Source organism: Acartia tonsa, chromosome 9 (assembly GCF_053477335.1).
Source record: "Acartia tonsa isolate MP-2025a chromosome 9, ASM5347733v1, whole genome shotgun sequence".
Classification (NCBI taxonomy): Eukaryota; Metazoa; Arthropoda; class Copepoda; order Calanoida; family Acartiidae; genus Acartia; species Acartia tonsa.
The window spans coordinates 29,060,649-29,087,073 of NC_137268.1; the positions used below are offsets into that span (position 1 = coordinate 29,060,649).

The 26,425-nt window shown below is 36.9% G+C and overlaps 1 protein-coding gene across 1 annotated transcript in view; it reads right to left on the reverse strand.

The window, feature by feature from the left end:
- Positions 1-20,682, reverse strand: part of LOC145328707 (dual specificity protein phosphatase 3-like) — a 28,273-nt gene extending 7,591 nt beyond the window's left edge. Inside the window, exons 1-4 of the mRNA XM_080172507.1 lie at positions 20,634-20,682; positions 12,730-12,796; positions 4,869-4,962; positions 2,513-2,574 (exon numbers count right to left, since the gene is read on the reverse strand). Of these exons, the coding sequence (XP_080028633.1) occupies positions 2,513-2,574; positions 4,869-4,962; positions 12,730-12,796; positions 20,634-20,679 (269 nt within the window). The 5' untranslated portion in view covers positions 20,680-20,682. The remainder of the gene's footprint in view (positions 1-2,512; positions 2,575-4,868; positions 4,963-12,729; positions 12,797-20,633) is intronic.
- Positions 20,683-26,425: the final 5,743 nt, after the last annotated feature.

Sequence of the window (26,425 nt, forward strand, 5' to 3'; positions counted from 1 at the left end):
ATTATAATGAGTTGTGCCTGCTTTTGGCAAAGGCATTCTATTCATGTCGCACATCTGACATAGTAGCTGTAGGTACAACGTATGTCTTTTTTGGTTTTGAGATTCAAACCCACTCCCTAAAGAATGTGACATGCCACAGTGCCTTCGAAGGTGCTTTGACTTTAGTGTCAGAACCTAAATTGGGACATAGTGCATTTCATTACCCTAGGTTTTTTAACTTCATTTCACTTTTCAATAAAATCTAAAATGCAGCGGTTTTTGAGAAAATTAAATTTGAAAATTTCAAGTTCAATTTTCACCCACTAGGAGTTACTGCATAATCATGACAAGAAAAGCAAATATTATTTATTTAAATATTTGAACAACTTTGCTTTTATAAAGTTCCTCATAAAACCACTCCTGAAGTTAGTTAATTAATGGCCATTTTTATCAATTGCTTTGCTAAGGTCATGGAAATTCAGCCTTAAATAAATCATATATAAAGAGATTTTATGACTGACTTTATAAAAGCAAAGTTGTTTTAAAATTTTAAATAAATAATCTTTGCTTTTCTTGTCATGATTATGCGGTAACTCCTAGTGGGTGAAAATTGAACTTGAAATTTTTAAATCTAATTTTCTCAAAAACCGCTGCATTTTAGATTTTATTGAAAAGTGAAATGAAGTTAAAAAACCTAGGGTAATGAAATGCACTATATCCCAATTAAGGTTCTGACACTAAAGTCAAAGCACCTTCGAAGGCACTGTGATGCGTTACTATACAGTAGTGGGTACTATATTTCTAAATTCTAAATTTCTCTTTTTGTACTCATGTATCTCTCTCTCTGTCTCTTATATCAACTCGCCTCAACAAATTTGATTAAATTTGATATTTACTTACTACTAAATATCTTTTTGTACTTGTGTATCTCTCTCTCTCTGTCTCTCATATCAAATCACCTCAACAAATTTGATTAAGTTTGATATTTACTTACTACTAAATATCTTTTTGTACTCATGTATCTCTCTCTCTGTCTCTCATATCAAATCGCCTCAACAAATTTGATTAAATTTGATATTTACTTACTACTAAATCTCCTTTGTACATGTGTATCTCTCTTTCTGTCTATCATATCAACTCACATTAACAAATTTGATTAAATTTGATATTTACTTACTACTAAATCTCTTTTTGTACTCGTGTCTCTCTCTCTGTCTCTCATATCAAATTTGATTAAATTTGATATTTACTTATTACTAAATCTCTTTTTGTACTCGTGTATCTCTCTCTCTGTCTCTCATATCAACTCGCCTCAACAAATTTGATTAAATTTGATACATTTTAAAATTTGTTTAACTTCAGAATATAACAGATATATTACAAAATATTTAATATTTCAATATTTTATTGTGTTTCATAAATTAGATAAATCAATGTTAGTTTATCTATCTTTTGTAAGGAGGGAGGGGACATTGCATTGTAAATGAAATAGGTACATAAAGTTTTATTTCTTCCTTATTTATTATTCATTGATTCATTACCATTGGGCACTTTTATTTAAATTTGATTGTTTGCAGTGTCCAAACTGATTAGCCAATAAATTTAATCCAGAAGGGGATATTTTTATTTTTCCTCATTGTCAGTTAGTACCTAAGTGATTGGGTATATGGAAATTGAATAAACCTTTAAGTGACGGATAGTGAGACAGTAAGGCATACGAACATTCACTAATTATTTAGTAACTGGGCAAAAACAAAAAAAAGAAGATGATTAAAGTCCCGCCACAGATGATAGCCAATAGATAGATAGAATAGCCAATGAGTGGCCAGTATACACTGTAATTGACCAATGGTAAAATTTATGCTGGCCTCACATTGGTTATTCTATCGTATTAGGCTATAATCTGTGGAGGGACTTTCATCATCTTCCAAAAAATGTAATGGCTAATATGTAAGGTTTGATTGTATTAATAAAATATGATTTGTGTCTTTTTGACATGAGCAAAACATTTGACATAGAGCCAGATCTTATAATGCCAGTGTATTTACAGACCAGCAGTCTTTTTTTATCCAGTCTTATCTACCTCTTAATATATTTGTAATCTTTAATTTTTTTTGTCAAGTACCCTTTATTTATCGTGTACCCATCATTTGATAAAAGTAGCAGGATGTCTGTAAGTGTTTGTGTGTATGTTTAGCAAAGTAAAACTTAGATAATATGTGGGGAGTCCACTTCACCTCCCCCTTCTAATACAGTCTAAAGAAGGGGAATAATTGTTACTAAAAACCAAAACGATATGGTTTTTCCTTTACAGTAAAGCTTCTCGGGTCTAGGGAAGGTTCATTTTCATTTCAGGGGAGGGTACCATCTTCTTTCCAAGAAAAATGACCCTCACCATTCTTTTTTACTTTTCTTTTTTTAAGATTAAATGGAGGGTTTACTTCTCCCCACCTTCTAATAGGGTCTAAAGAGGGGCATAATCGTTACTAAAAAATGATATCATAGTCAGCAAAACAACAATAAATTATAATACCTGACGTCTGATTCAGCAGTGTTAAGAATATGAGTCACTCCAATATCCAACAAATAGTCCATCTAAAATATAAAATCAAAAGAGAGATTTACTAAAAAGCAAAGGTTAAAAAATTGTAATAAAATTTAAAAAAAACGTAGATATTCATATATGATTTAAATAATGGATTCAGCACTTAAAGAATGCATTTTTGTCACCAATTAAAGTAAATTTTGTAAGTCTTAATCTGTCTTAAGGTGCATTATCTTTGTTACAATAGAATAGAAAAAAAACATTATAGGTCAAAAGTTTTAAGAAATTTAATAATGAAAGTAAAGGAATTGTTCAAATATTTCCCTAGACAGAAAGATATAATGAATTTATTGAAAAATTCTTGAAAAAAAGTTTTTATTCACAAAGTAAATATGGAACAATTTTCTTTTTCCTAGAAATGAATTAAGTTTTGTGTGTTCAAAATTAAGGAATTTAATAGTTAGGAGGTTGAAACAAACTTTATAATATTAATCAAGAACAACGAAGTGGTAATTCTTCCCCTACCTTTAAATTTCTTTGAAATGATTATATGATTTTACCCCACCTAATAAAAGTTTATCCACTATTTAGTGTACGTGGATTTATGCTAAATTTTTCTTGATGCTTTACGCCAAAGCTGAGGGTTCTTAATTTATATCTAAGCAAAGGTCAGTTTTTTATACATTACAAGTTGCTTAGACACTAGCCTCTATAAGGGGTCAGGAAAATAGTCTAAAACCAGCAAAAGACATTTATAAAGATTTCCTGAAAAGTACAACCAATTCATGCTAGTATTTTCCGAGATCTTCAGCTTAAGACAAAAAAACCTTACTACTTTATATTATACTAGCAGTTCCGCCCCCAGCATCTAGGAGGCTTTGTATTCAAATGGAAGAATTAAATTAGGGAACATAAAAATAGCCTAAAATCATGCCAAGGATTATATCTAAAATAGAAATAGCTTAAAACCATCCCGTGACCTATGTGAAGCTTCCCTATAAAGGAGAACTCAACCAGTTTAGTAGTTATTGAAATCTTAAGCTTCAGAAAAAAATCTTAGTACTTTACATAACAGGGTTATAGGATAAAATATTAAGGGTATTTTTTTATCCCTTTAAGTTTTTTTTTAACCGCCCAACTGAGTAACCAAAAGTTTTCAGGAACAAATTTATTTTTTCTAGATCCAATTTAAAATGAAAAGATGGATACATTGGATAGTAGGAAATAGTCAAATTTCCATTTTTTGTATTTGTTTTTCTCTGAAGATGTAATATTTTCTTGGTAAATATTTAATACATTTTTTATTTATGCTAGTGGTTGCGCCCCAACGCATTTAAAGGAAGAATGGACAAAGAGATGCTTGAAAATAATCTAAGAATTAAAATTTTTAAATCCAAATTTACATTCTCAACCACACTAGAACCTATGTTAAGTTCCCCAAATTGAGAGCTCACTCGATTCAGTGGTTAGCTAGACCTTAACGGACAAACAAAAATTTTACAACTTTTTCAATTAATAAGTAGGATTCCTAAGAAAGTTAGGCACACTAACATTAGTAAACTATTATATGGTATTAAAATCAAAAACAGTCAGGGATCTTAAGGAATAAGACTAATTGACGATAATTTACAAACAAACCCAATTTTAATAAACAAAATTACTTTCTGTTTGAGTAAAAGTTTGAACATTGGTAGTTTTCACCAACTTGTTTATAAAACTTTGGGTACCAATTTAATTTACAGTCCAAAGTACCCTTCCTCCCCGAAAATAAAGTTTCTAAGTATTGAAAAGATTATCCTATCATTGAGTTGTTACTTGTAAAAAGAAAAGAAAAAAGTTAGGATAAGATTTATTATTCTTACAATATTAAATTTTACATAATCTTGCTTATTTGGAGATAATTTCGAAAGTGTACAGGCACTTGTATTATTTAAACCAACATAAAAAAGATTTTTCCAATTATAAAATTTTTTTATTATGGTATAATTTTTTCTCAATGATAATTTTTACCAACCTATTGTGTATGTAAATCCAGAAAAAATTATAAATATTGTTTAGATAATTTTATTTTGACTGTCTTGTTATAAAAGGTTACATTTTAATTGCATCCCAATTTCTAATAATAATCTGACAGTTTTACCTAAGCTCGGCAGCCGCGCGTCAGCCGCCTGAAAGCCTCGAGAAAATCAAGCTCTCACAATTACAAAATCAGCTGGAAGTCTAAACCTGACCAAATTATGGCAATCTCTATTCTTAAAAAAAATTCAAAACTTCCAAACGGGGTTAAATTTGAGGCTTATTTACGTGGTTGATGCACGGCTGCCGAGCCCTGGGTTTTACTTACATTTTTAATAGCATCTCCATTTCCGATAATAATTTGAGGGAATACTTCATCACAGTCTCTCTTCATCTTTAATCTCTCTGTCTGAGTGGTTTTTCTAAATAAAAAAAGGTTATTAAATAATGAAAGTAACAGGAAGGTTGGCTTGATTTTTCTTTGTAATAAGCAAAAAGCATCTGTATAATTTACCCTTAAAAAAATTATGCATTTGGTACGTATTATCCAGAAGAAAATTTTGATAAAGACCTAGAAATTTTTATTTCCCTTGATTAGCTTAATTGCTTCGCCTTCGCGAGGCTCCAATAAATAGTTACTTTTTAGGGCATAGCCGCTAGTAGATTTAATTTAAATATAAAAAGTAACAGGATGTCTGTCTGTGTGTGATGTACATTAGTACCTATTCTATTGATATTTCATATACTGATAAACATTTATTTCTAAAAAGGATTACCCAAAATATAAATATAAAAAATGAAATAAAAACTATTTGATTTATGTAAATTTAATGCTTTAAGTTTAAAAAAATTCGTATTTGTTCTAATTTTTAACACTTATAGTAAAATCATTAGAATTAATATTAATATTTGAGAAATATTTAACTACATGTATTGTGGTATTCGGCAACCGTGAGCCATGTCTATGGCACCCCTGATCTGGGGTTCGGTGGAGGGTCAATGGCCCTCCCCCGAGTCCTGGGGAAGGGGTCTAGTGACCCCCTCCCTACGCTTAGAATTAATGATTTGAATCTGTCATGTTTATTATGGTTAACTGTATTCTTAATTCTCCCCCACCCTTTCCAGGGATGGGGGAATCATTATTGCCCAAACTGACCATTGTATATATATTATTTATGCTTTTATGTTATGATTATTTATTCCTATCCATGTAATTATTGTTTGTTGTATATAACTCCAGTATCTCTAAACCCTTCAATAAAGTGACAACTGAAAGTAGATGTTGATCATTATCTAGTGAAAGCTAGAGAAGCGTAGCTTCTCTATAGTAAGGTGTCCACGTCTGTCACACTGCCGTAATCTAATTGAACTCCGGTGTCTGCCATTGATCCTCGGCGGATACCACAACTTTGGTGACAGCTGTGTGAGATTACGGCGAACCACAAGTGTAGAGCAGACGCGCATCTGAGGCTAAGGTACTCCCAGCAGTGAATCTGGCAAAACTGACGCAAGCAACCTGAATTACCCACCCTGGACAGCAAAGTTTAACTCTGCATCCGGCAGTTGTGGAAGCAAAACAGCGAAATCTGACGAATAACCGCGAGCAGCGCTGATATCTAACGGAGAATCGAGCGCCAAAAGGGCTGAAACAGGCCTGCGGACCGGCTGAAACAAGCCAAATACGTGTAGACGGCTGAAAATAGGCCAACTTTACTGCAAGAAATAGCAGGATCCGAACCAGTGGCGCTAGCAGGACGGGACATTCCCTGCCGCCGATAGGCTGAAACATGCCACATAGCTGCAAGCTGCGAGCTAACATACGGGTGTAGTGCACCAGAACAGAGAAAAAACTATGTCAACCCCGAGTATCCTGAGAAGCTACAACGCAGCCACCCATCTAGAAGACAGATATTATATCACATTTGCAGGGATTACCACCCTAATGTGATGACCAAACAATAGATTTATGAGCAAAGCTTGGCAAACAAATTGTTGTGTTGTGATAAATCTAAGAATAGAACAGGCTTGGATTACTGTTTATTGTGATAACAGCTAAAAATAGAACAGAGTTGGTCAACAAATCTGTTATGTAATTGTGATAAGGACAGCAATAAAAGTTAGATGTAATATAATCAAAACAATTTCAAGCCCACAGCACAATAACAAATACACCCCTTATTCCAAGGGAAGGGGAGGGGGCCCCTCTCCAATTGAAGACAAATACAATCAGGGTTATATAACAGATAAGCCTAAGATTAAGAAGCAGAGGCCCCATTACACCAACACACAGTTACCCCCTCCCTCACAGTGGGAACGGACGGAGTTACCCCCGTCCCCTCACGCGCTTCCCCCTTCCTACCCACACTAGGCTAAGTCCGTCTGTAGTGTGGAGCTAGCGATCGGATATACAGAGCGCCATTCACGGGTAGCGCAACAAAGTGCGGAAAACATCATAAATCCAACGGACGAAGCGGACCAATGAGGGAGCGAGCTGAGGGGTGAGAGCGCGTTTTCCCCGTGTGCGCGGATTTGACGGCGCGAACGCGCGTTACAAGGACAGAAGATTCCACGCACACACACACACACACACACACACGTTCACACCAGAGCAGAGCTACTCCATAGCATCTAACAGGGGTATTTTTAGCAAATAAAGAATTGCAAGTTTCTTTCCTCCTAGCTCTAGTGTGATAAGGGAAAACCCAATCAGTTCCTGACAGCAGTTCAGACCCTCAACATCTATCTACCTCAACACCTAACCATTGATGAGTACAGCTAAGTTATACCTTTGCAACTAAAACTCCCAACCTAGTGATACAAACAGTGTTGGCTGTTAGGCTAGGAAGCCTCAAGTGACAACCCATTCATTGTAGTCCTGTATAACTTTGTGCCCGCCGTTTCACCGTTGACCCAATGGACCAGCATCAAGTCCCAGGAGGTGACCAAGCCCCAGGATGGCTCCAGGATGACCCTCAGCCGGCCCCAGCCGAGTACCGCAAGCTGATGCTGAGCAATCTGCCGGAGTATAGAGGGCCGCCCAAGCAGTCCTGGTCGGCACATATCCGCCGACTGGAAATGTCATGGGCGGCTTACCGCGTGCCACCTCATGATTCCCTCAACCGCCGCAACGCCCTACTACTGTCATTGGTAGGGCAAGCGGCGGAAATGGCGTCCCATCTGTTTGGCGAGGCAGGCCAAGCCTTGACCTACGAGCAGGTCAAGACCGAGTGTGAATTGTTATTTCGTCCTGCTTTTGAGTCCCAAACGCTTAAACAAGCGTTTAGGGACTACAAGCAACACTCGACAGAACCTATACAGGCGTACATATCAACAAAGTGCGCCTTGTATAGGGACGCCTACAATCATGAGGATCTTGAATTGTTGGTGGACGAATTAAACCGTGGAATTCGTAACGCCAATGTAAAACGCCTCATGATGAACCATGAAATTGCGAGTGTACCTGAGTACACTCGCAAGGCCATGTTCACCGTGACCATGGTTACTAAGCAACTGAAGGAGGGTGTGTGCTTAGTGGACTCGACCGACGGGCTGACTGGATCTGCCTGCATCCAGTTGCCCCAATATGACGAGTCGGAGCCAATGGAGATTGGCTCCTTGGCTCCGGGTCTCCACCAGATGGGGAAGGTCGCTCCAGATGACAAGGTTCCAGGCCGCTGCTACCGCTGCCAGGGGAGAGGCCACCGAGCTCGAGACTGTCCAACGCCTATGGAAGTTAGCCTAGAGGAGAGGCGCACCCAGCCACGCCGTGACCGTTCTGCCAAGTGTGAGCGTTGCCACTATGACGGCCACACGGCGGCCGAGTGTAGAGCTGACTGGGCCCAGGTAGCCAGCCGCAGGCGCACCGCCGACAAAGGTGCCCCTCCAGGGAAGCCCAGCAGAGTGGCCCATATGGAAGGGAGCGCGCCCCCAGCACCACCACCGCAAGCAGCCGCCTCCAGAGCTGCGGACCGAGCCGATGGGATGCCGCAGTTCGGGACTGTCCCAGCTAGGATCAACGTACTGGGCGGCGCGGCTGAGCCCAACCGGGTTGGCCTAGGCTTCAGTCTTAACCATCTGGGGCCAGAGCTGATACAGCCCAACAACATAGCCGAGCCAGAGGTGCTGAGGCCCCAGCCTTTCAGTCTCAATATGATGGAACCTGCCCGACCGAGCCTACCCAGCAAGAGTGGAGGGGCGCTGCCCAGCGTCCCTGAGACGGTGTATGGGGAGGCCCTGGCAGCCGCTGAACGAGAGAGGCAGGAGGTGCTAGCCAGCACCTCTGCATCGATGTATGGGACGCCACCCGGCGTCGCCACCTGGGATGATGGGGGGGTGCTATCCAGCGCCTCCCACCGTGTGCCTGGGGCGACAACCGTCGCCGCCACCGAGATACCTGGATCCTGGAACGAGCCAGCCTCCAACCTGATGTCTGGGGCGACCCCCGTCGCCGCCACCGAGAGACCTGAGTCCTGGAACGAGCCAGCGGTCCCAGAGGAAGGGGTGACACCCGTCACCCCCAGCCAGCCAGCGCCACCAGCCTGCAGTGAGAGCCCAGCTACATGCCAGCCAGCGCCACCAGCCTGCAGGGAGAGTCCAGCTACATGCCATCCAGAGCCCTCTACCAGCCAAGGGAACCCAGCGGCTCACCATCAGGATAAGTTGAATTTGTTAAATGTATTGAATCCAAAACCTTGTAAACACCCAGCCTTGCCTGTGCCCCCTGCACTTGAGGCTGGGGAGATTGAAAATTGGGAAAATAAGGGCTTGCCTGTGCCACATGCACCTGAGTTCCTAGGGCAGGGGAGGGCATTGAGTAAGGGCGAGCCTGTGCCACATGCACTTCAGCCCCATGCCACTGGGCATGCCTTGGACCAGGGAAGGGAGCATTTAGGGCTAGGGGAGCCGACACCCAGGCAAGTGCCAGTCGCTTGCCAGTCTGTCATTGGGGAGGGTATCGGGGTGCCTCGGCCGCATACAGATAACGCTCAATGGAAATTTGTGTCTAGCCAGGAGCAGCCCAGCCGTGTCCAGCCCCCAGAAGCAGCCGTGACCAGAACCGGAGATCCCCAGCCGCGTGCACGAGGAAGATGGTTACCTGGAAGCCTCTCCCATTGGTGGATGGTCCTGTGGGGCCTCCTTCTGGCAGCCGTGTGGCCTACAACCAGCTACGTCCTGGTGGGGTGGGACTGTGCCAACCCCACCCATGTCACGTCTTACAACAAAGAAAAGATGTGTGACACGGAGCCCCTACACCAGGAGGTGCCCCTGGGCCACGACATCCACGTCCTGCAGCAAGTCAAGGTGAGGGAAACCACTGGGTTCAGCTGTCAGCTCACCGTGTCCCAGTGGACATTCAGGTGTGGGGTATGGGGTCACCTCAAGGTGACCTCGGTCCCCACCCTCATGAGGCCAACCAAGATAGACCCAGAAGCGTGCCGAGACCTGGCCAGGAACCGAGTATACACGTTGCCAGGCAAGACCCAGCCACTGACGTTCCAGCTGAACCACCCCCTGTTCTTCACCGTTGATGTAGTGGGCGCCCTCGTCAACAGCCCCGAGGGGGTGGGTTGCGAGGGGGAGGACGTCCACTTTGAGGGCCAGCTCTACCGCAATGAATTAGTGCTCCAGGAGCGGCGGCTGCTGGTCAAGGAGGAGACCTATGTGGTGGAGGATGGACGGGTGGAGTCCCAGTCTGACCACCTGACCCTCGACTGTCCCCATTCTGAGCTGTCCTGTATCACTGGGGAAGCAACCTACGTGTGGGACCACCTGGGAAGAGATTGCCCCTTGAGGCTGATCCGCAGCCTCCAGCCCAGCCTGGTGAGGGATGCATATCTGGTTGACCATCAGGCCCAGTTTTTCATCAACATGACCAGCCCCACCTCAATTGTGAACTGCGACTTCGAGGCCCATGCCACCAACCATCCAGCGCTGTTTGTGGCAGCTGACCCAGCCGCGGCTGCGCTGCCCCGAGTGTCGGCCAGGGATGTTGACGTTCCCCTCCAAGCCCAGATCCATGCAGGTTATATTGGATTCACCCTGGAAACACGCATGAGGAGCACTGCAGCAGAAGAAGTAGCGGCCAACTGCTGGAAGCTCCAGCAACTAGATCCGGCCCACCCGGTGCGTGTCCAGGGGAGCACGTTCTCGGTACTGAGGGGAGACATCCTGCTGCAGCTGACCTGCCAAAGGCACAAGTATGTTGTCCGCGAACACAAGGAGTGTTGGGACAAAGTGCCAGTGGAGCCCACAGGTTTTGTAGACGCCGTGACGCGGGTATACAGTGAGCACGCCACCAAGATTCCCTGTTCCTCCACCTACCCCCTGACTGTGCACGCAGAGGAAGGCTGGATAGAGTTGACCCCTGCTCCCAAGAAGAGGCCACCCCCGCTGGATACGCCCAAGCAGTTGTTGACAGACCCCTTAGATGACTTCAGTTCAGGTGGTTTGTATTCACAGGCTGAGTTGAACGACTGGCAACAGCTGCTGGCGTTCCCAGCATACAAGAGCGCCATGCTGACCGGCCTATCCTATGGCTCCTGCGTTCAGCAAGGCAGCTGTTCGGCCACAGGAGACCATGGGATAGTGTCCTACAACATTGACCGACTGGCGGAGGAAGGAGAGGCAGCCCTGGATGTCTGGGCAGGATTTAGACAAGCCATCCACGAGTGGGGAGATGGCGCCGCCATCTTGTGCTTGCTGCTGCTGATCCTCAAACTGCTGGGGGACCTCACCATCATTTCTCTGGCAGCAGCACAAGGAGGAGTCCGGGCAGCCCTGAATGCGATATCACAAGTGTTCCTGTACCACCCAGCCTTGTATAAGAAGGCGATGGCTAGAGCCAGGCTCAACCATGCCAAGTCCCGGGACTTTTCAGTGGACTGGGATGCCATCCCCATCGGCAGGGAAGCAGCCGAGGAAATGGTGTCTATGAAATCAACTGACAGCGGGCATGACCGCCCAGGTAGACCAGGACCGCCCTCTGGCAGACCCCGCGGCCCCTCAGGAGGACAGGCCGCTGCTCAGACACTCAACCTGGCAGCCAGTGCCCCAGCCGCTGCCAACAACAACCCGCAGGTCCCACTGCTGACCGTTCCAGCAACAAATGTGCCACCACCAAACCTGATACCTGCCGGCGCTGACCAACGTATCCAACCCAAGGCAGCCTCTGCCTTCTATCCCACATTGGGAGCCCATCAACCCTAAGAAGATACTCACCACTAGGATTCCATTGAATCATTATCGTTTGTATATATTGTTTAGCCCTAAGGAGCGGGCCGAAGGCCTCAACCACTGTCGGAAGTCTGGTAGGGAAACCATCTCCCAGCCTTCCGAGGGGAGAGTTGTGGTATTCGGCAACCGTGAGCCATGTCTATGGCACCCCTGATCTGGGGTTCGGTGGAGGGTCAATGGCCCTCCCCCGAGTCCTGGGGAAGGGGTCTAGTGACCCCCTCCCTACGCTTAGAATTAATGATTTGAATCTGTCATGTTTATTATGGTTAACTGTATTCTTAATTCTCCCCCACCCTTTCCAGGGATGGGGGAATCATTATTGCCCAAACTGACCATTGTATATATATTATTTATGCTTTTATGTTATGATTATTTATTCCTATCCATGTAATTATTGTTTGTTGTATATAACTCCAGTATCTCTAAACCCTTCAATAAAGTGACAACTGAAAGTAGATGTTGATCATTATCTAGTGAAAGCTAGAGAAGCGTAGCTTCTCTATAGTAAGGTGTCCACGTCTGTCACACTGCCGTAATCTAATTGAACTCCGGTGTCTGCCATTGATCCTCGGCGGATACCACAGTATTACAAACTTTGTAAAAATATTACAAACTTGCAAGGGAAATCGCCCGATATCTTCTTGTTGTTATATAAATTAGTGAGTCTTTTTTTCTGTAGCCAAGGATCTCGCTAACCGCTGACCCGATATGGTTCTCCTTTACAGGGTAGCTTCTCATAGGTCCTAGAAAGGTTTATAGCTATAGCTAAGTTACCACCACTATCCCGAACCCCAAAATAAAATTTTCCCCTCCAAAAAAAATTAAAACTTTTCTTTTTGAAGCTAGAATTAAAAGTAAGGGGGAGGGGGAGGACGAATTGAAACTTCCATCGCCTCAGTGCCCCTACAGGCCTCTGTAATTATTAAAATATAAGTTGGTATTAAATGTTAGGATACCTGGGAACACCTGGCATAAATCTTGAAGGTTCAGGTCCAACCCACAGGGCACGCTGCAGGTCCTTACCTAAACAAAAAGCAGGCATTTGTAATTAAAATTTTATCAAAATTCAATAATTTCACAACTAGTGACTACGCCCCTAGATACCTTAAGGCAGGAAATTTTTTTAAAAAGTAAACGTGATAAATATTTGGGGGGATAGTAATTTTTAGCGGCGATTTCTCGTGTGAGCGTGGAGATAGTTACAAACCTTCTCAAGACATATAGGAAGCTTCACTGTAATAGGGAACCATATCAGATGTTTCCCCTTAGCAGTTCACGAGCTACCAACAACCCAAAATAAATCTTATCTTATCTTATCTACTGTATGAACGAACTGAGAAATAAATGATGAACATGTTAGCAACCTAAATTGATAAAAAAAATTTCCCCTGACATAATATTCACGTATATTCTATAACTATTATAATGAATTAGCTACGAGAATATATCACGGCAAACAATTTTAGAACTTGAACCTGAAGAACTAAGATGTAACAAGGATGACCAAAGCCATAAGTAGCGAATCACATAAAACATTGAATGGACAAACGGTCAAAGTTAGTTATAAATCAGATGTTCATAACTACAAAAGAGTGAGAGTGTGCGAAAACTCAAATAAAATCACAAACTCTCTAAAAAGTTAGGTTTATTTCTTTTCAAGCATGACGTACAGACGGTCAAATTAATGTATAGAAAAGATGCGCATTTGTCATAGATATCTTCACTAAAAATTCAAACTCTCTTTCTTTAATAGCAGCCGAGAAAACCACAATGTCCCCATAGCGTTACGGACTATTTGACCGACGGACAGACAAATTGAATTATACAGTAGCTTTGCTACTAAAAATATAAGTAAAAATTCTTAAAGAATGCTTGTTTGTTTATCTATACTAAATCATTTCTTTTAGGCCATTCGAGAAGTATTTTGACATCATGACATATTATAAGCTGTGACGTGCGCGCTAAAGAGGTCAGTTATGGGCATATATTTAGCTGTGTTTTCTTTTAATTTTTACCATTTCAGCAATATAAAAGGCATAAAAATATTTTTTGTTTAAAAATAAAATTATTAAACTTTTAAGCAATGTGGATAGACTTTCAATCAAATTGATTCAGATCATATGATGTTTGAATTGTATGGGATGAAATCACGTCTTGTTTAGAACTAGCGGCTTTAACCCTAGAGGCCTCTAGGGGCATTAAAGGTGGGAGGGAGTTGAATCCCACACATTTCCGATTTCAGTTTTTTTTAAGTATTAAAAATTGGGGTTGGAAGTTCATTTTTCTCTAAGGATGATTTCTCTTGGGAAATTGGTGGTACTATCCTCCCAAATGTCTATAAACATTCTCAGGACCTATGAGAAGCTAACTGTAAAGGAGAACCAAATCGGTTCAGAAAAATCATTTGGTACAAACAGACACACGCACACAGATCCTGTTACTTTTATATAAGGATCACTTGTTTGAAAAGTAACCTCAAGGTTCAAGTTCAAATATTTGCGGATTTTTTTGCAGGTTCATTTCGACAGTGGACATTTAAACCCCCCTATCCCCTCCCCCAACTTATATTTTATCCACTAATGTCAGTTAGAAGCTATTTTTGTTGACAACATTGGAAGCGTTGTGCAGATAAATAATTTTCTTGGTTTATAACGACTTTATAATTTCATGTTAAAGTAGTAATAACTGACATATTATCGATATGACGATTTTCTAACTAAATTATGTCCTCTTAATGACATAATTAATTTTTGCTTTTTAATAATATGAATCATTAAAAGGCCAAAACAATCTCTTCCGAAGTGGGGTCATTTGGTGGTCCAATTTTAGATGATGCGATCTTTCGACTTTTTCTCGTGTGAGATCACACGAAAAGAAAAATTGACATCTTTGTCACTTTTCAATTCAACCAGGAACAATGGGGAGGGGGATAGGTCAATAAAAAATAACATAGACTTTAATCCTATCATATACAGTAGTAAGCTTTTTTGTCTTTAGCTAACCGCTGAACCGATATTGGTTTCACAATGTAGCTTTCAATTGGTCTATGTAAGGTTTTATAACTATTTTTGGGGAGTATATCTTCACCCTTCCAATAAAAGATGCATTTTCATTTCAAAAATCAAATTGAAAAAGACTTTTTCCCATCCCATCTTAAGTGCCCCTAGAGGTTCTAGGGGGCGTAGCCGCTAGTAGGATATAAAGAGTTAAATAAATGAAAAAAACATATCCTAACTGTATTCATTTATACAGAACTTTTACATGTTATAACGAAGTTCCCTAAACTAAGAGTTCAAATCAAGATTATTTTTTATATCAATCAAATTAAAAAAAACCCATAAGTTTGACCTTCTTTTCATGTATCTAAAGGAATAAGACAATGCCAGATAAAATATTGTACATCCCCAATAATGATACACAAAATTACCCCTTTCTATAGATTTCAATCAGTCCAATATCCCCCCCCCCCTCACTTGCTTTATCTCGTACTTATGAAGGTCCAACAATTATTCCCCCCCCCTCCCCAACTTTAAAATTTTTTAATAAACATTTTCTAGATCTTTGTACTCCAAACATCCCTGAGAAAAAAAAACGCTTAACTTTTCTTGCACAAAAAAGTTTCAATATGAAAAAAGCCAAAGTTTTGAGATTTCAATAACAATTGTAAAACTCATACAAGGTGTAAAAATGTCTTCAAACTAGTCTTTTCCGGTCATTTCAAAATTCTTCATTTATGATGCTTTTAACATATTTCATAGAATAGAAAAATACAATATTTAATCAAGGGGGGAGGGGACAATGGGCTGTTAAACTATTTTATAATTAGTTGGCTTAAGAACTTTGGGGTCTTTTGATGAATTTTGATTGGTTGGTTTATTAAAATGAGTGTCCAAACGTTTCAACCATAAATTGTAATCTACAAAAGGGGTAATTTTGTGCATTAACATTGGGCCTGAGGATGTACATCAATTTAGCGGCCATTGTCTTATCCCTTTAGATTCCTGATATTTTACCCAAGTAAACTATGTTAATTAAGATATATAGGTTGGAAAGAATTTTAATGTTAGAGGGAGATTTGAAATCTGCATCAAATTTTAAGGATTTTTTTTATAAAATTCATTTTTTGTATAATTCTTTATCTAAAAGCGGAAATACAATTTAAATTAATTAATTTTGACATCTGTGATTGGTGGATTGAAAAGTATCTGCGCTCTGTTTGGAGAAGCTTAAGTGTCGCACATCATTCAACCAATTAGAGCGCAGGTAGTTTCTAATCCACCTATCCTATTGGTGAAAATTTATGAACTTAAATTGTATTTCCGCTTTTAGATAAAGAATTATACAAAAAACGAATTCTATAAAAAATCCTTAAAATTTGATGCAGATTTCAAATCTCCCTCTAAAATTCCTTCCAACTTATATATCCTAATGTTAATACAACTTAAAGATTACATTTCAATTAATAACAACAAGGATGATAATCAGGAGCAAAGTACAGATAAAAACAATTTAAATATTGGTCAGTTAAACAGACAAATTAAATGGCTAGTTCATTAAGATTGAGTGCCTAAACATATACAGCATGACCCTCGAAAAAGTATTTTTAAGCAACTGCAGCCCTTATTTCTCAATGAATTATAAAAAAATGCTTATGTCCTTGTTCTCCATAGTATTCCACATAAGCAAATATAAAAATATTTTTTTTTACCTCCATTAACACCGGAGATTTTTAGAGCTAAAGTTTTGAAAAAGTGACTGAGAAAAAGAATTTTTTTTTGTTTCTCTTATTTTTTGGATTGTTATATTATGTTTTTCTGGCAACTGAATAATGATACACAAAGAAAAACAAGTTAACTAATTATTTCTTTTTTATTCCACCAAAAAATATAAATTTTTAATGGCAAAAAATACTACTAAATGAATTGATTATTTGCAAATTTTAGGTTATTTATTAACCCTTATTTGAGAAAAGGATTAATTATGACAGTTGCTCCGCCTACTTTTCTGACATCTCAATAATTTAATAGGGGGTTAATTAAGCTTTTTAGACAAAAAAATCATTATGTTTTAATTTTATTTTCTTTATAACTTTTTTGTTATTAAAGTTAGGATTGTGAAACAAAAACAATTTTCCTGCTATATTCATAAAGATTTATTTGGTTTTTTAATCTTAAACAATTTTGCCTAATAAGTAAGTTTTTCAAAATATCATTAAACTAAAAAGACTCAAAAAATATGTGTAAAAAAATGCTTTTTACTCAAAAACTAAATTTTTTATTTCATTTTTGTATAAAGTTTCTGCTAGTAACAAAAATAAAAGGATTTCTACCTTAATTTTGCTAAAAAAGTCGTTTCATGTTAAAAGTTACTTTTTCCTCAATCACTTTTTCAAAACTTTAGCTCTAAAAATCTCCGGTGTTAATGGAGGTAAAAAAAATATTTTTATATCTACTTATGTGGAATACTATGGAGAACAAGGACATATGCATTTTTTTATAATTCATTGAGAAATAAGGGCTGCAGATGCTTAAAAATACTTTTTCGAGGGTCATGCTGTACAAAAATGTGCAACTGTTTACAAGAATCAATTTGTCCATAAGTTAAATATATGTTAAAGGTATATTAATATTAAATATTTATAAATATTTATAATTTTGTTCATTGCTACTAAAAACTAACAATAACTAAATTTTAAGTTTTAACAGACAAAGAATTTATATAGATTCGTTTCTAAATTAGCCAATACATTACTCGAAATAAAAGAAAATCAGGAAGGAAGGGAACATTGGACTCTTTATTACACAGGTCCCCAAAGTTTTATAATACCGGTTGCTTATTCGTTGGCTTAACAACTTTGAGAACTTTTACTGAATTTTGATTGGTTGGTTCATTAAGTTTAGTGTCCAAACGTTTAAAGCATTAATTGTAATCTACAGAAGGTGTAATTTTGTGTATCATCATTAGGAATATAAGTCAATTTATCCGCCATTGTCTTATCCCTTTAGATCCCTGAAAGAAAATAAAAATTTTTTTTTTTTTACTCTTTAATTTGAGAGTAAATTTGAACTTTTTTTTTACATTTTCTTGCAAATGTGTTAGATAAAATCCATGATTGTAAAAAGCTTCGCTTATTATTACTTAGAAATAAGAAAATAAATTTAATTAAATTTAAAGCACTTTTCATTAATTGCATCATGTAACAAATTAAAACATCTTATTAGGAAAAAGATAAAAAAAAGTTTTATTTTGTGACACAACAAACTTTTTATTTTCCTATTTGCAGCAGCTGTCCTCTTTTTTTGTTGCAATATCTAATTCTTTCTAGAAGCGAAACTAAACTACATATATTCAGGGTCTTACATTTAACTTCGTATGTCTATTAGTTATATATTAGAGTAAGCCACTAGAGGGAGAAAGGGTTAAATAACTGTATCTCCCCATCGCATCAACCTTGAGCAACCTTTCTATTGGGTCCTTGAAAATCACCCAATGGTGTCGCTTGTATAAACACAGCCAAGTAGCAGAAAATAATTTAGAAGCAGACGAAAAAGGTAATTGAAAAAGGAAGTAAGGTAGTTGTCTGTATCAGTGTATATACATCTATACTATAGATCTGTTGGTTATATCTTCTCATTATATCTATGAGCTTTCACATTACTATCAAAGAGAGAGTGAAAATGGGGCTACTTATTACACTAGTCCCCAAAGTTGGCGTAACAACTTTGGACTCGGAGACTTCAGGGAATTTTAATTTTGATCTTAGTCCAAACGTTTCAACAACTAAGTGGTTATTTTTTATCATCATGGGGGATGTACATCAATTTATCGGCCATTGTCTTATCCCTTTAGATCCCTGCATTACTATAGAAATGAATACTTATAGTGCTGCATTTCTCTCTCAGTTTCTTACCCTATTAAATTTAGGATGCGCTATTTATTCACAGAATTATCCTTGTTTTTTAAAACTTAATTCATTGTAAAACTATTAATTCCTTGTTTTTAGTGTGAGGATTAAATTCTTATATTTTTCTTTAAAAAATTAATTCACGCTTTTCATTAATGTTTGAAACTTTTAAAGAGTACAGATAAGAAATATAAACAAGACTGTTTTTCTTAGTCAACAGTTTTTAGTCAACAACCAAGTTTTTGATTGCATGAATTTTGTCTTAAATAACTAATTGATAAAGAACCAAGCTTAAATTAAAAATATATAATAGGAAACATTTTTTTAACACAGATTATATCGGTTTTGTTCGGGACATGAACCTGATACCCTCCTTCAGTTTAATAAAGTGTAAAGTAGCATTTTTTTCTGTAATTGATTTTGCAACTATAACATTTTCTAAAGAGTATGACCAACTAATATAAAACTTTTTTCATCAGATTTTCACATAGCATACCCAATAGAAAGGTAACATATGAAAGCTGTATTTAATCTAAATACAAATCAATTTAGCAAAGACAACCATCTTAAAAATATGTACAGGGTGCGGCACATAAATCCGGACTTTTTTAAAACGGCCATAGCGTCAAAACTACTTGACCAATCAGGACGTTTGAACCCACTATAAAAAGCTTAGGTAATGACCTTTTAGCAAAAAAAAATCTTTGAACGAGAATGGACGTGTATTCCGAGCTGGCCGCGCATATGTTCAGCAAGGCAGATTCGAAATGCGCAGGTGGTTTAATCTTGATTCTCGACTAGGGTCCAATAATTCTGATCTCAGCCCATCTGTAGGTGAGGTAGAGTTATGTAACTTGCTGGAAATACTGTTAGATACATAAGTAAGACACTAGAAAAGACTAGAGCTCTCTATCTGTAATGGCCTGGCCGTAGTACCCTAGCAAAGTGAAACAAGGCAGATTTTGAGATGTAAAAAACGTCAAAAACCGTGAAAAATTATGAATATTTCTCGGTTCTCGATTTCAGGGACCCATTTGGAACTTAAAAACTCATTTTAGACTATAAGTTGCGCTGACAACCCTAGCTGAATCGTCATGCCATTTCCAAAAAGGTAAAAAACGTCGTTATAGCTCAACTGTGGTCCAAATAAGAGCCTCCGCGTCTACGGGTAGCTTGAAAGTTGGGTTAATTTGGATCCTGCGGTTACTCACATTTCTATGGAAATGTGGTCTCCCAGCAGCCTGATCTTAATTCAATGGACTTTTGGGCCTACAGCTACTTTGAAGCATGCACCAATAGACGTGCCCATATCACAAAGACCTCCCTAATTGCCACTATCAAGGAGAACTTCGCCAGCTTGGACAGGTACATTTTGACCGGGGCCTGCCGGCGGTTGAGGAGGCGGGTAGAGGCGGTGAATAAGACTGGCAGCCATTTTTAAAAATAATCTAGTAGTCAAATACCTATTCTGCCTCTCAGTTTTTAAAATTCAATAAAATCTTTAAAATTGACGATTTTATGTTCATTTGTTTAAAGATTAGAAAAAGTCCGGATTTATGTGCCGCACCCTGTATATAATCTATCATAACAATTATAGAAAAAATTGCAAAAATAAGTCATTAAATTCAATTGCAAAATATTCAATTTTTAAACGATTTAATATTTCTTTTGTAGTAAAAATGCAACGAAGATACAGAACCTTATAAAGAAAAGCTTCACTTGTGAAAATTAAGTTTAGCATAGGGATAGGCCGGATACCAAATATCCGGCCGTATAACCGGATATTTAAGTTTTCTTCATAAAATAAATACTATTAGGATCAGTCCATATGTACTATTTGTTGTATAATATAAAAGATTATATTACCGGATATCTGGCCGGATAGTTTCAGTATCTGGCATTAGGCTAATTATTAAAAATGGCCGGATATCCGTTTGGTTTAGTATAGTTTATTACCTGTGAGTCTGTTTTCTAATCTGGATCTCTCACCACAGTAAGCCATTTTTATCTGGAAATATAATCAATGTTGACATTAGGATTCTCAATATTTTTTCATAAATTTCTAAAAACATTATCAAACTATAGATTGAACAAGAATGACATCTTCCACTAGTAACAAACTTTTTTGATTGACAGACCAAGTAAGTTATATACTGGATGCTTATTGGTTTAGGGAATTTTCACCACAAAAAATCTGCGATTTAGTCTATAAAGCAGCAGTTAAAATTATTTTTCCCTCATATCATTACTAACTAACTAACAGATGGATGGGACGAACCCCAAACTGTCCCAGTTTTGAGCAAGACGATTCCTGTGACGTCATATAAAAAGGGAAGGGGGGAAGAAAATATCTTCCCTTTTCTCCCATCTCTTTTGAAGATATTTTCTTCCCCCCTTCCCTTTTTCTTTCCCGAAACGTATATGACGTAACTGGAATCGTCTTGCTCAAAACTGGGACAGTTTGGGGTTCGTCATGGATGGAGGAACAGACAAAGGGAATTACAGAGTAGCTTTAGTATTATAAAATTGTTTATCATAAAATAAGGATAATGCATCAAGACCACAATATGAAATAATTTATTGAAAGTGGCAAATGGCTGAACTGCTTGATGAAATAACTCGAATCCACATTTTGGAAACTACCTTGGTCTTTAAATTTTTAGACTGGGCCAAACCTGAAATTAATAGTTTATGGATTTTAAGACAAAATAAAAAAATATGTTTTTTAAAAAACCTATGACATTAAGTAGAATAATTTTTTGTCAGAAGCAAAATAAACTAAAATTAGCTCTCCTCTCAATAGTTTCTTAATTGTGTGAGTAAAGCTTGATTTAATTTTGCTTATTGCCCTTAATTTTTAAAAAATAATTTGAGATAAAGAATTTTAGTCATTTTTTATCCACTTATATCCAGTTTAATTGAGCTATATATTCTCCATGTTTGAATCAGTACAATCTTTTTAATTGAAACTGGACAAACATAAACCCTCCTGGTATATTTTAGAACAAAAGGAAAATAGATATAAAAATCAAGCAAAAGTTACAGAGAACACTTACCTGCCAGGATGCTTTGACAACCTAAGCCCCATATATCACTATTCATTTTTCAAAAAAGAATACAGGGTTGGAAAGTTCTTCACCTAGTGCTGGAAGGACAATGCTGTTTAATCTAATCTAGTTGATATCTCACAAAGTATGTGGACTATTCGATCTTGGCATTTTTGCAACAAAAACATAATAAATTCAAGAAACCTCAATTCCAAACATTTTCTAGCAGCAAATAATATGTCAATATAGAGATTGTTTCTTGTTTCTGGAATTTGCATCAAAGATAATTAATGAAATAGCTACAATGATGTTATTAAAAGACAAAAATTTGAGCTTTACTTGTTCGAGACAGTTAGTTTTTAGTTGCAAATATACTGTATGCAATGTTTGTCAGTCTATATGTCTGTCTGTCTGTACGTCTGTAAGAAATTGAGTGGGCAAAACATGATTTCCCTTGCTCTTGTTGAGATTCCAATCGTTATGAAGCATATTTATTACTCAAGTATGACTTTTACGCAGTTTTTTGGCTGTTGTTATCCTTCACAATTGATTCAATCTAACAATCTATCTGGTAAAAACCTTTTTATAGAAAGTTGTAAAAATCTACAGGAACCTAATGTCAATAAAGTGAAATGAAAAAGAAGGGTTTTCAGGGATAGGTCTATGAAAGATAAGTTTAAATTTACCCAATTCTAAATATTTTTGATTTAGTTTGCAAACAACTTTTAATTTTTAATCTTTAATTGACCTAACCTTGTAACCCTGAACATTGTAAATTATTCCGGTCTCGTTTTTAATAAGTTAGGTAGCATGGTGTACTATCATTTATGCAATAAAATGAATTGCAGAAAATATCAGCATTATCATTAGAGTGAAACAATAGAGTGGATTAACAGTATGTCTTCCCCCCGTGTACCCCTGTGCCGACTTTCAATTAGGTCTTTAAATATCAGCGAATAACATTGCAAATATTAACACAGCCAAGTCGCTTTAAAGGAGCAGGAAGCAATTTGCTAGCAGATGAAAGGGGTCCCCAACACTGGATCCAGGTAGCTGTCTGGGTTATACATGTATACTTATAAATTTAATACATTATCACAATAGCAAATGAAAAGTAGTAGATATGTATAATGATAATAATATATAAGGAAATTAAAAGGAAAAGGTACAGTTTGTACTTTTGTTCATTATAATAAATTGATTATGTGACGCTTTTATACAAGGGATCCAAAGGGATAAAACAATAGCCGATAAATGGTATACCTCCCCGAATATGATCTATAAAATTACCCCTTCTGTAGATTACAATGAGTGGTTGAAACGGTTTAACACTAAACTTAATGAAACAACCAATCAAACTTCAGTAAAAGTCCCCAAAGTTGTTAAGTCAACTTATAAGAAAACGTTATCATAAAACTTTGGGGACTAGTTTAATAAACAGCTGAATGTTCCATCCCTCCCTGGTTGGATTAACTATGCAAGAGATAATGGCCATAATGATAATTATTTTGTAATACATGTGTGGAAATTAATGCACACTTGTCATGTAGAGTCAGGTAAGGAGGGGACATTGGACTGGAAATTATTCTAGCATCTGAAATAGCCAAGTTATCTTATTCGATGACCAAAATTTTGGATACCTTTTTAAATTCTAATTGTATGGATCCAAACTTGCATTTTCCAAACTTTTAAAATAATAATTAAAATTTACAGAAGCTGTATATAATTTTGTTTATCATCATTCGGGACATATATCAATTTAACGTCCATTGTCTCTTCACTGGGTACCGCACTGTAGGATATTGTTTGACCACAAACATGAAAAGGAGCCTGGATTTCTATTCTTCAAAACAAACTAAAAGGCAGATATAATAATAATATAAATATTTTTTTAGTTTGAATTAATAGAAAAATAAAAAATAAAAATTTTTATTCCTTTCAACTTTATTAAAATTTTACATTTTATCTTTTAAAGATTATAGGACAATTATCTTTAGAAAATTTATTTCCGGCTATTTTTTTAATAAAAATTAATATTTTCTTAACCTAAATGTTTGTGTATTGTCAGGGATCTTAAGGGGATAAGACAATCGGAGGTAAATTAATATACATCCCCAGTGATAATAAACACAATGTAAATTAGAATTAAAGTATCCAAAATTGAAAGCACACAAATATAAGTTAACGTGATTATAAAACTTTGAGTACAAGTTTAATTTGGTACTAATGTCTCCTCCATCTCCGTTTTTATAGATATCTTTCATATATTTTGTCAAAAAAAAACTGTGTCACAGATCTTAAATAACAATTTTTAAAGTTTTTTCATCTACACCTTTTTTATTGATTAATAAAATTTTTATAATAAATGTTAAATTAGAGAAAATCCCAGCGATCTAATTAGATAACACAATAGCCAAAAAAATATGCACATCCCCGATTATGATACACAAAATTTCTTCTTCTGTAGATTACAATTATTGGTTAAAACGTATAGACATTCAACTTTGTAAACCAACCAATCATAGTCCATTAAAAGTCCCCAAAGTTGTTAAGTTAACGAATAAGAAAACGTTGTTTTAAAACTTTGGGGACTAGTGTAATAAACAGTCCCCTCTCTCTCTGGTAAAATCCTATAGAAGCAAAAAATTGTTATTATTATTATTTGATTCTTTATTTGTCTTAACTATATACATAAAAAGTTAACATATGAATTATAAGAGTTATTATAACAATATTAAATAAGGACTAATCCAAGATATTCTCTTACAGAAAGTGTAAGTTCATTGTAAAGCAGAAGTAAGCAATACAAAGAAAGAAATTTTGCCGTTTAACATAAAAAGTGTACATTTAAATTAGGTCAATACTAATTCAACATAATATCTTCTCAAAATATGTCCAATTTATACAAAAAAAATAAAACTTCAGTAAGTTCCAGAAAGAAAAATTAATCGTCATCGAGAAGTAAAATATAATATTCATGATAAAAATATTAGGTCAATAGGTACTAATCCTTAATATAAAAATGTGTATAATGGATACACAGCTGAACTTAAAATTGCTAAGGAGGGATAAATAAGTGTGGCCTGTTAAATGAAAACTGCAGAATGCTTTAATGGGCAGATCACCAAAAGCTCCACCTCAAGATTATTGTTAAGGTTGTATACTGACCCTCTATTGGATGAGGTAATTTTTCTTGAAGGTCTAAACGTCACCATATGAAAAACAGGCTTAAATTCATATGGTTAAAGTTAAGAATCACAAGAAATAATTATCCTCGGGATCATTCTTTTTTTACTACACTTTATTTATCAATACCCACCTGTAGATTTTACAGGTGAGATGAAGTTGAGGTGAAATACTTAAGTGTGTCTAAAGATTTGGTGTGTTTGTTGTAAGTGTAGAGTATAGTATATATATATTACATACGAATTTAAATAAACAAACACTTTTTAAAAATGCCCTCATTTGCAGGTAGTTTTCTTTCTATACTCAAAACATGACATTTATCCCGGGTCAAATTGAAATGTTGTTAATTTTTCATATCCTAATTTATAATATTTGTTTTTAAACAAAAATTTTCTTTGAAAGGAAATAAATTCAAGTAGATTTGAATTTAATGGAAGCTTTTTTTTCAGTCTTGACTGAAAGATAAAAAATAACACAAGCAAAAAATTGTAGTCTGAACAAAAATATCAAAAATGGATTATCATGGAAGAAGTAAATGTATTGAAAATAGGGGGTGTATATTCACCTCCGCATATCATCATAGCAAATAGAGAGTACTTTATCAGGGATCTAAAGAGATAAGACAATGGCCGATAAATTGGCGTACATACCGTATAATATTGATACACAAAATTAACCCTTCTGTAGATCACAATTAGTGGCTGAAACGTTTGAATACTCAACTAAATTAACCAACCAATAAAAATTCATAAAAAGTTCCCAAGGTTTTTAAGTCAACAAATGAGAAAACGTTATTATAAGACATTGGGGACTAGTAAAATAAACAACCCAATGTCCCCTCCTCCCTGTTACTTCATCATGAGACTGATACAAGTAATAGAAAGCTCAGTTTGCAAGTTGGAAGGTGGCAATGGGTTTCTTATTATTCTAGTCCCCAAAGCTTTACAATTATATTTCTCATTTGTTAGCTCAACAACTTTGGGGACTATTATGAAGTTTGATTGTGTGGTTCATTAAGTTGAGTGTTCAAACGTTTCAACCACTAATTGTAATTTATAGAAGGGGTAATTTTGTATATCATCACTAGGGATGTATATCAATTTATCGGCGATTATCTTATCCACAAAGATCCCTGGGCAGTGATGTTGTAAGAAAATGCTCTTCTATTCTAATGATTTTTAAAAAGGCGAAACTTTCTATAATTAGAGTCCGTCCGTCCGTCCGTAAGTACGTCTGGAACGGATAGCCTTTTTGTTAATTTGGGCATGTTAAAATTATCCTATCGATTTTAAACTTTTCATGGTGATACCTATAGTAACTAGGTACGATTTCGTTACCAGATAATCCGTATATCCATTTTAAACATGTTGATTTTTAACTTTTTAACAACTAATTTTTTTGTGATATAATTATTGATCTGAATTTTGGAATACTGATTCCTAGGACAACAAAGTACAATGATAAAAGCGAGGTATATCTATAATCAAGTCATAAAAATGTAAGTATGTCCTTAAT